At 44.6% G+C, this 11,072-nt stretch overlaps 1 protein-coding gene across 1 annotated transcript in view; it reads right to left on the bottom strand.

Annotated features, from left to right (window-relative positions):
- The window catches only part of PODXL2 (podocalyxin-like 2), a 28,559-nt gene that overhangs the window by 16,440 nt on the left and 1,047 nt on the right, over positions 1-11,072 (bottom strand). The window contains exons 3-4 of the mRNA XM_014540250.1: positions 10,728-10,899; positions 7,351-7,629 (exon numbers count right to left, since the gene is read on the bottom strand). Of these exons, the coding sequence (XP_014395736.1) occupies positions 7,351-7,629; positions 10,728-10,899 (451 nt within the window). The remainder of the gene's footprint in view (positions 1-7,350; positions 7,630-10,727; positions 10,900-11,072) is intronic.

The following is an 11,072-nucleotide window of genomic DNA, read 5'->3' as shown; positions in this document are numbered from 1 at the left end:
GGGAGCAGGGAGCAGGTAGTAGGACATCCCCTAGGGCTCCCAGTATGTGATAGGGGGCAAGCTGGGCTGAGGGAACCCCCTCCCCAGTGCACAAATTTTTGTGCACCGAGCCCCTAGTATATATATAATGGCCATTATTGAATCAGTGCTGACTTGAAGAGAAATCAGTCTACGTTTTTGGAGGGGGGTGGCAATATGAATGAAAAGTTTTTAAAACACACATTCTGAACCCACAATTTCACTTCTAGAAGTGCACCCTAAGGCAGTGGTCAGCAAACTGCGGCTCGGCAAACTGTGGCTCGTGAGCCACATGCGGCTCTTTGGCCCCTTGAGTGTGGCTCTTCCACAAAATACCACAAAATACCACATGTGGGCGCGCATGTACAGTGCAATTGAAACTTCGTGGCCCATGCGCAGAAGTCGGTATTTTGTGGAAGAGCCACACTCAAGGGGCCAAAGAGCCTCAGGTGGCTCGCGAGCCGCAGTTTGCCGACCACGGTCCTAAGGAAACAATTAAGGATGTTCATAACAATTTGGTTTTAAGACTTCCCATAAAATAAAATAAAAAAAGAATTTCCATCATGGCACAGTTCACACAACAAAGACTGGAACCAACCAGTCTCACACAGCAGGGGGTAGACTGAGAAATGGAAGCCCATCACTCTTGAGATCAGCCTTACAGATGAGGTTGAAAAGCTGGGTTCGCTGGCTTGGAAAGATGCTGGTAACTGAAACAGCAAGATCTGTACACTGTAATAACAATTTTTTGTAAAAGTATATTTTATGTATTTCCCATATGGGAAAAATTCAGAAAGATATACATGTTTACATTTGTTAATTCTGAGTGATGGGATTATAGGTGGCTTTTATTTTCTCCTTTTAAGTTGTTTGCCTTTTCTAACTTTCATATAATGATACTCATTACTAGCATAAAACAAAAATTCAGATTTATTTTTATTTTTTATCTTTTTGCTGCCTAGGTGAAGTGCTTCTGTCAGCTGGTCCTCCTCTTAGTAAACATGCTTGATGTATGGGCAGTGACTCAGAAGGCTAAATCATTCTATAGCAGACACAATCTCAACAAGGATTCACTGTATAGAATGAATGTCTAGGTCCCATCAGACAGCTGCTTTGATGATCTGCTTTCTATAACATTCATTACAGGCAACAGTAATTAAAGTAGCCTCATGAATGATTTCATATAGAGAAGGAATAGCAGATCTTGAAGTAGAAATCTCAGATTTGAGATTCAGCTCTGCCACTTATTATCTGTGTAATTTAGTGCCACTTTTACACCTCTCTAAGCCAGTTTCCTTATCTATAAAACAGCGATACTAACCACGCCTGCTTGTACAAATTTCATCTGGTTGCAGTGAGGTAAAAAACGTATGTGAAAATACTTTATAAAATATAAATACTTTATGAATGTTCTTTCCTCAAATGCAATGTGGTTTATGCCCAACCATCATCTCACCCCCCCCCCCCCTTTTGGTTAATGGCACTCCAATTCTCCCCTCTTCTTAGTCCAGAAGTAGAGGGCCCTAAGACCCACTATGAGCCAGTGAGAGACCTCTGTCCCCATGGCCTTAGGACTGGTGGGAGATGGGCTCATGACTCCAACCAAACTAATGAGCTTCCCCTCTGTTATTTTTCCAAAAGTGATGGAAAGGCAAATTTTGCTTCTGCTGGGGCTGTTACATAAAAGAAGAATGAAATTGCAGGTAACTAGGGGCTCTTGAAGCCACCACACAGGAACAGCCTGCCTAAGAATGAAGCCTGAAGGGGAAGCACGGTGGAGCAAGGCAGGCTCTGACTCAGGTTCAACCCCAGGACCCCACCTGCAGTTACTGAGCCAGGAAACACCTGTGTGCCTGTTTGAGTAGGCCTTCTAAAACTTGCCAAGCCCAAAGAGTTATCTCTTTTCTTGTAGAACACCAATCAGCTTGTTCACTGGGGAAATTAAAACTGCTTGCAGAGAATTTTATTAAGGAGTTTAGAAAATGAAAGAAGTGGAGGGTGACAATAGGGACACCTAAGTCTTGAGATAAATAAGTAACCTGGGGAAATATTCTTTTTTTGAAAATATATATTTTTATTTATTTTAGAGAGGAAGGGAGAGGGAGAGAGAGAGAGAAAGTAGAGGGCCCTAAGACCCACTATGAGCCAGTGAGAGACCTCTGTCCCCATGGCCTTAGGACTGGTGGGAGATGGGCTCATGACTCCAACCAAACTAATGAGCTTCCCCTCTGTTATTTTTCCAAAAGTGATGGAAAGGCAAATTTTGCTTCTGCTGGGGCTGTTACATAAAAGAAGAATGAAATTGCAGGTAACTAGGGGCTCTTGAAGCCACCACACAGGAACAGCCTGCCTAAGAATGAAGCCTGAAGGGGAAGCACGGTGGAGCAAGGCAGGCTCTGACTCAGGTTCAACCCCAGGACCCCACCTGCAGTTACTGAGCCAGGAAACACCTGTGTGCCTGTTTGAGTAGGCCTTCTAAAACTTGCCAAGCCCAAAGAGTTATCTCTTTTCTTGTAGAACACCAATCAGCTTGTTCACTGGGGAAATTAAAACTGCTTGCAGAGAATTTTATTAAGGAGTTTAGAAAATGAAAGAAGTGGAGGGTGACAATAGGGACACCTAAGTCTTGAGATAAATAAGTAACCTGGGGAAATATTCTTTTTTTGAAAATATATATTTTTATTTATTTTAGAGAGGAAGGGAGAGGGAGAGAGAGAGAGAGAAACATCAGTGATGAGAATCACTGATTGGCTGCCTCTAGCACACCCACTACTGGTGATCGAGCCAGAAATCAGGGCATGTGTCCTGATGGTGAATCGAACTGAGACCTCCTGGTTCATGGGTTGATGCTCAACCACTAAGTGACACTGGCCAGGCAAAATATCCTTAATCATTAACAATTCTGCATGAGTTAATTGATCTGGCTTTATGTTGGCTTGATGGTAAAGTGGCAAATTTACATTACATATATTTTTCCCTACTTTGTTGAGACTACTTTTTTCAAGTGAAATGTCAGAGAATCATAATATTTTAAATCTACAAAAGACTTCAATCTATCATTCGCATGGTCTCACAGATAAAGAGACTGAAGCCAAGATTAGAAAAGGAACCCACTCATCATCAGTCAAGCAGAAACTCCACCAGCTGCCATTGGACCCCTGCCCCACCCCCAGGATCACTGCTACAGAAGGGGAAGGAAGGCACCAGCTCTGGTTCTAGGCATAACAAACTAGAATGAGATGTACAATAATACAGGTAACAGTAAAATGTACTGGTACGGGCTCACCTTGGCAGCACATATACTAAAATTGGAAAGATACAGAGACGATTAGCATGGCCCCTGGGCAAAGATGACACACAAATTTGTGAAGCATTCTATATATTTTTTTTTCCAATTAAAAAAATGTACTGGTTTCCTAACTAACACATCCCATCAATGTGCTCCTGTGGCAAGAACCCAGGTCCACAGGTACCACTGCTCAGGAAAAACTGATTCTAGACTCAGCTCTGCTGTACACAAGTATGTGCCCTTGGGCAAAGCTCTCGCTGTGGGCAAGCAGACTAATCAAAAGATGAGCAATGAGGGAGCCTGGACAAAACGCCTCTCCTCCTCCACCTGTTCTATACCTCTTGCCCATTGCCCTTGGAGGGCACTTGTGTCCCCACCTCACAGTTCTTCAGGTATGTACAGCAGAGATAAGAAAACAGACCTATGCCCTGACCTGTTTGGCTCAGTGGATGGAGCGTCGGCCTGCGGACTCAAGGTCCCAGGTTCAATTCCGGTCAAGGGCATGTACCTTGGCTGCGGGCACATCACCAGTTGGGGGTGTGCAGGAGGCAGCTGATCGATGTTTCTCTCTCACAGATGTTTCTAACTCCCTATCCCTCTCCCTTCCTCTCTGTAAGAAGTCAATAAAAAATATTTAAAAAAAAAGAAAACAGACCTGTGTTGTAGAGCTGGTACGATGTGGACTTGGCATGAGCAGAATGCATGCAAAGTGCCCATTACATGGCTTGTGTTCAATGAATGACAGGCATTTTTATTATAATGACACCTAGAGAAGCCAATGGGGGAGGGGGGTGGAGAGAGAGAGAGAGAGACAGAGAGACAGAGAGAGATGAAAAGGGAGGGGGAGCAAAGCAAGGAGGGGTGTGAAGCAAATCGGAGTTCATCAAAATCAGGGCCTTACGCTGTGATCCTGAGGAAGGTCTAAGTGCATAACTACTGCTTTCTCAACCAGCCGCTCTGAATGACTGCTCGTATCTCAATAGTTTGAACAAAAGAAAAAGCCCAAAGAAAGACCAAGTACATATAATTGTCTGGTACCAGGTAAAAGTGGAATTTCTTTTCAGTGATGAGAGGACAGACTTATCAATGAATACTGCTGCAGCAATAGGTTATATACATGGGAAAAATGAATGAGATCCCTATCTCATGCCACATGCAAAAATAAATTACAGTTAGAATATTAAAAAATCAGGCCCCCAAAATATATAAGAAATAAAGGTGCATATATTTCAGGGAGGGAAAGGCTTTTCTAAACATAAAGCAAAGAAAAACACATAAAAACATTTCAAAAGAAAGACTATTGCCTGGCAGGTGTGACTCAGTGGTTGAGTGTCGACCTATGCATCAAGAGGTCACTGGTTCGATTCCAGTCCCGACACATGTCTGGGTTGCAGTCTTGATCCCTGGTGAGGAGTGTGCAGGAGGCAGCTGATTGATATTTCTATCTCTCTCTCCCTCTCCATTCCTCTCTCTCTCAAAATCAATGAAAACATGTTTTTAAAAATTAAATGAAAAAAGAAAGATTATTTGAAGCTTATAAAAATTAAATGTAGATATATCAAAAATTACTATAATAAAGGTAATTGACAAACCAGAAAAATGTTTTCTATATATGTCAGAGAAATGATTAGTATCCTTTTTATATGAAAACTAGAGACCTGGTGCACGAACTTGTGCATGGGTGGGGTCCCTCAGCCTGGCTGGCGATCAGGGCCAATGGGGGGTTGGGAGTCTAGCTGGCCACAGGAGGTTGGCCGGCCACGGCAGGTTGGCTGTGGGAGTGCACTGACCACCAGGGGGCAGTTTCTGCATTGAGTGTCTGCCCCCTGGTGGTCAGTGTGCATCATGGCAACCGGTCGACCGGTCGTTCGGTCGCTTAGGCTTTATATATATATAGATGTGTACAGTGATAAACAAAGCCTCAGTAGAAAAAAATGAAAAAGTAATAATAATAATAGTTAATATTTACAGGAGACTTATAATATGCCAAGCACTGTAGTAAGCACTTTAAATGTATTATTGCATTTAAATCTTACAACCCTATGATATGACTATTATCCCCATTTCCAGATGATAAAACAGACTTAGGTTGTTACTTCCCAAAAATCATATCTCTGTTCAATGGCAGTGCTGGAACTGTGGAATCTGCTTAACTCTAACGCCTGTTCTCTTAATTACACTACGCTTCAAATTAAATAGGAGAACTATAAATGGACAGAATATGTATATATCATATATAGAGAATACATAGAATATGCATACCTATAATATATGTGTGTGTGAATATATATACATATAAGTTAGAATTTACTAGTAATCAAAGGCCATTATAATTTGCCTATCAAATTGACAAAGATTTCTAAATGACAAAATTCAGTAGCGGGAAGGGTTCAAAAAACTGGCATTCATTATGTCTGGTGGGTATGCAAATTGGAACCATCTTTCTAGAAGGTGATTTGGAAATATTTAACAAAAGCTGTGGAAAGATTCATATCCTTTGTGTCAGACAGATCCAGTCTCCACCCTTTCTACCCTGCCTTCACCCAGGAAGACTGACCCCGTGGATTACATCAACAGGCCATGCTTTGTTTCCTGACCTGACTCTTGGGCAGATGAGGAGAAAGGAGAATTATGGGCAGGAGATAGGAGGAGGGAAGTTGAGTACTTATTCTCCTGGTACCATCCCTGTCTGGCCACCTTCTCCTACCACTGTCCGTCCCTTGAAGGTTCATTTCATCATTCCCTGCTTTTGTCCCTTTGGGTATAGGGCACTGATGGCTCTGTAGCCTTGGATTCCTCTGTGGTCACCTGTTCCCTACCTATACCTTTGTAAATTCACTGCTCTATAAATAAACCCTCCTTGCATTATCTTAGTTTGATTCTGTCTTAAGTTTCTGATTGGGATGCTGACTGACACACCTTTAGACCCAGAAATTTTGTTTTAGAAATTTATCTAAGCAAAGAATCAGAAAAGTACAAAACATATGAGGCTATTTATAGCAGCATAAAAACTATAAACAACCTAAATATTCAACAATAGAGAACTGGTTTCATACATATGATGAGCCACATGATGAAATACTATGTAGTTATTAAGAATCAGGTTATAAAAGAATATTAATGATGCAGAAATTCATTTCTGAAATATTTTAAGTGAAGACATTATGTCCACTATGATTCCATTTTTGTACATAAATGTGACTAGAAGGATGCACTCCAAACAATTAATAGTAATTATCTTTTAGTTGTGAGATCATATCAGGATTTTATATTTGTACTGTTTCTGTATTTTCATATTTTCTACAATTTTCATATATTGTTTTTGTAATTAGAGCTAAATTCTGTAACCCCCATGTGCATGCACTCATGCACACACACACAGATTTAACAGTCCGGCATTTAAAATGGGCTCCTGCTGGCCAAGGACATGTGCACAGCTGCTGTAGCTAGAAGCATGGAAGCTCTGTTGCATCTGTAATCAGCCGTGGTACATGCATTCCTGCTGAGCCCAGGTCCCACATTTCTATTGGTCATGCTCTGTAAGTCCAGAAACCAGCTCTGGTCCATGACTGAGGGCAAGACGATTAGAACACCTTGATGGGGCCAGAGAGACTTAAGGCAGGACATGGCATGTGTGGACTTCTGGGAACCTTCAACAGAGACAATACAGCACAGTACAGAAAAACAAACAATCCCAGGCCTTGGAAAGACCTCAGCTTGAATCATGACTTGACAATCTGAACAGCTGTATGACCTTAAGCATGCTTTTAACTTTTCTAAGCTTCAGTTTTCTCATGTGTAAACTGGGGATTATATTATGAGCACAGAATACAGGTTCACTAAATAGCAGTGAATATTAAAGAGAAAAGGGCCTCCTGAGCCTGTAAGACGTTCAGAATCCCAGAGACTTGGCTCTGATGCACAGAGAAAGCTGGTGGAAAGAGAGACGGGATATGATTTGAGCAAGGAAATGGTCCTTTGGCATTTTGCCAAGAGTGGCTCCTACCCAGCTGCAATCAGCACACACTGTTAAGAAGAGCTACCTGCAGTGGGTCCCAGGTCCAGACTAGAGTCATTCAGCTCCTCCTCCTCTTCCCAGAAGTACTGTGGTGGCTGCAGAATGCGGGACTCTTCACTCTCTTCGCTGGGGAAGCCTGACCCAGGGGCTCCCAGGCCAGCTCCCAGTCCCATGGCCTCACTGGGCTCCTCTGAGTCCAGCGGCTCCAGGCCAGTGGGCAACAGGAGGTCCAGCAGGGAGGTGGAGGTGAGGCCCTCTGGGCCAGGTTCATCAGACCCGGCTGCATACGCGCCCAGGGACACCCCTGCACAAACACAAAAGCCCGATGGTTATGAGAGGCCAGAGAGGACAGGCTGCTGTGGGGTTAAGACATGTCTCCACAACAAAGAACCTGAAGGGGGGGGGGCTTTGGGGGACAGTCCTAAGACCCAGGGACTGCGAGGGGATTCTGAGATGCCATTCTCATTAAAAATAATTTTTAAACATATTTACTGATTTCAGAGAGGAAGGGAGAGGGAGGGAGATAGAAACATCAATGATAAGAATCATTGATCAACTGCCTCCTGCACGCTCCTACTGGGGATTGAGGCCGCAACCCGGGCATGTGCCCTGACAGGTAATCGAACTGACCACCTGGTTCATAGATCGACGCTCAACCACTGAGCAACACTGGCTGGGCACTTCAGCTTTTTTAGAAAAGTGCAAACTGATTTTTAAGATTCTTGGAATTTTTAAAAATATTTTTTAATTGATTTCAGAGAGGAAGGGAGAGGGAGAGAGAGAGAGAAACGTCAATGATGAGAGAGAATCATTGAGCTGCTGCCTCCTACATGTCCCCCACGGGGGATTGAGCCCTGACCTCCTGGTTCATAGGTTGACCCTCAACCACTGAGCCATGCCAGCCGGGCAAGAATTCTTGGAATTTTACCTTTTACAAAATAACTGGAGGATCAAACACACCTTGCCTCTTCAAAATCCGAGGACTGTCTCTCTCAGAGCTGAACTGTGGTGTGGTGGCAGAGAAGCCACTGCCCCTAGGCCTTGGGCAGGCTCTCCAGCGCAGCTTGGATCTTGAGAAAACTGTCTATCCTCTTGAGGAAAGTCTGACCAGCAGTCCTGCTGATTTCCCACCTCTGGGGATAATATCCTTTTTAGTCAGTGAAGCTCTCTGTGCAGAGGACTATGGTCTGAGGAAGTCACTGGGTCTATCCCCTACCACTTCTATGACAGGTGATTCCTCCATTCTCTGAACCCCACTCCTTTACCAGTCAAGCAGAGAAGCCACCATCTTTCTCTTCTACTTCTCCCTTCCCCATCCTTGTCTTCCTTTCCCAACAACCTGGTAGGAATTAACAGATATTTTGATAACCTTACTGAAAGCTGTGTGTAAAAAAAAAGAATCTAGTTTTTCATTCTTTCTCCAATAAACAGTTCCATGTTCTTGAAGTTATTTTTCCCTATAATTATTTTTTAATAGGCCTTGATGTTTTCAACAGCTTTGGCAATGAGTAATTATTTAGGTAATTAAGAGAGGTTACTTATTTTCAAACTTACCCATCAAAATAGTAGCTGAGACTTATCCATTCTCTGTATAAGTACTTTCGCACTTAACTAATCGGCCTTAATTGAGACCCCACCTGATTTAAAATTTCAGGATTACACTCTTTGTAATTTTTTTTCTCTAACACCTATAATTTTCTGTTACTTCATCACTGCCAATAGAGGAAGGGAGAGAAAAAGAAGGGGCATGCCGTAGCGGTTCTCAACCTGTGGGTCGCGACCCCTGAAAATACATCCTGCATATCAGATATTTACATTACGATTCATAACAGTAGCAAAATTACAGTTATGAAGTAGCAACGAAAATAATTTTATGTTTGGGGGCCACCACAACATGAGGAACTGTATTAAAGGGTCTCGGCATTCGGAAGGTTGAGAACCACTGAGAGGATCAGCCTCAAATAATGAAAATCTGACCAAAACACACTCCGAAAAACAGGCAAATGAGTGAAAAACAAAACAAAACACAAGGCCTAGTAATCCCATGTCTTATCTCCCCTGCAATCTGCTCCTGATGCAGACATCCTTCTCTGATTTTCACCATCAGCTCCATCCTCTTAATCAGCAGCTCTGTAGTCCAGATCTCCCTAAGCCCTTGCCAGACACCAGTCCTGGAGCTGCCCGGCAGTATCTGTTACACAGCCCTCACACCCGTCAGTGTCAGCTACAGCAGAAACTGTCTAGCACTGTCACCCCGCCACATACACACTTATACTCATGTGTGTCTGTGTCAGAAAAACAACGCTACAGGGTTTTGTAGGGTTTCTACACAAAGGTGTGTAAGAAAGAGACATACTGTTAGACTCACACGTGTAACCCATACATGGAGATAATATGTGTGTCATGAGGAATGTGTATGGGAGGGAGGAGAAGGGGAAAGAATAGAAGGGAGAAAAGTTGCCCACAGTAATCCACGGCTAGCTATGTAAGGGTCCAGGCAGTTACAGTTGGGCATGGCCAGTTCTGCTGTGGTTGTCACAAAAAGAACTAGTGAACTAATCAATTTTAATTTATTTGTTGAATCTCACCTTCTTCAAAGAGGATTTAAGATTTGCAAGGATGGAGGTGTGTGTGTGTGTGTGTGTGTGTCTGAAACACTTGTGGACATTTTTTCTGTGCACACCACTTAGGTCCTTACCCATCCCTACTGGCCCCTGCTGAACCGGCCTTCCTGAGACATGCTCAGGATGGCCCCTCTCCCCTCCCAGGCGGTTTTCTTGGGATTCTGTCACTATGGCCCATGGTAACGGCGCATCTCATTGCCACCAGCAAGCAAAGGCTGCTCCTCCCCTCAGGAAGAGACCCTTCACTAGTCTCTCCTCCACTCACACACATCACACAACGTGCCGGCCTTGGCGGGTTAACTGTATGGGAAGTGCTTCCTAGCCAGTGTCCCATGCACGCGGCTGCCTATAAGCACGTCACACCCGTGTGTCCGTTGGAAATGGAGTCACTCCCGGCGATCTGATCCAGGAGCGCATATCCACATCCACATCCACGCACACACTCACCCCAGTGCTCTTCTCCACCAACACCAGGTACCCATCAGACCTTAATATATGCTCATGACATCTCTCCCCCTCGCTCTGTCAGCCACGTGGAGAGGCTGTTTAGCCATGTCCTGATATGACCTACTCCTGCAGACAGCCCTTCTCCCTCCTCCTACCCCCATTCTGTGTTGGTGGCCTGTCTCATAGGCTGTCACATACTTTGTGCCCCCCCTCCCCCGGCACACACCTAAACCCCAAGTCTGCCACTCAGCTGTTCTCAGACTGTCTCCTGCTCACAGGCACATCCATTGCACAGCTGCCCCCCACCCCGACCCTTTCATCGCCCACGTACATCCCAGTGCCCTTGAGTAACTGAATGGGAACCATCTCAGAGGGGCTCTCACACCCCTGCTGTCCGCTGCGCGGGAGCTATCCAGCACTGTCACTGTCACACGCAGGGACCTGCTGGGGCCGCCGCGCCTCTTCTTTGTCGGCTCGGAATAAAGTAAGTTGCCCAACACAGCCTGGGAGCCGCATGCACGACGACACACCCTCCTCCGGCCCAGCGCCACCCGCACGTAAACACACCCCACTGCCGCAGCAGCGGTCTGGAGAGGCGCTGCAGCCCCCCTCGCGGCCGCAGACACTCCCACCCCGCTCGCTGTCGCGGCCCCAGGGGACCTTCAAATGCTGTCTC

Source organism: Myotis brandtii, unplaced genomic scaffold (assembly GCF_000412655.1).
Source record: "Myotis brandtii unplaced genomic scaffold, ASM41265v1 scaffold240, whole genome shotgun sequence".
In the NCBI taxonomy this organism is placed as follows: domain Eukaryota; kingdom Metazoa; phylum Chordata; class Mammalia; order Chiroptera; family Vespertilionidae; genus Myotis; species Myotis brandtii.
The sequence above is the reverse complement of the archived record's forward strand: the minus strand, read 5'-3'. Positions and strand labels throughout refer to the sequence as shown.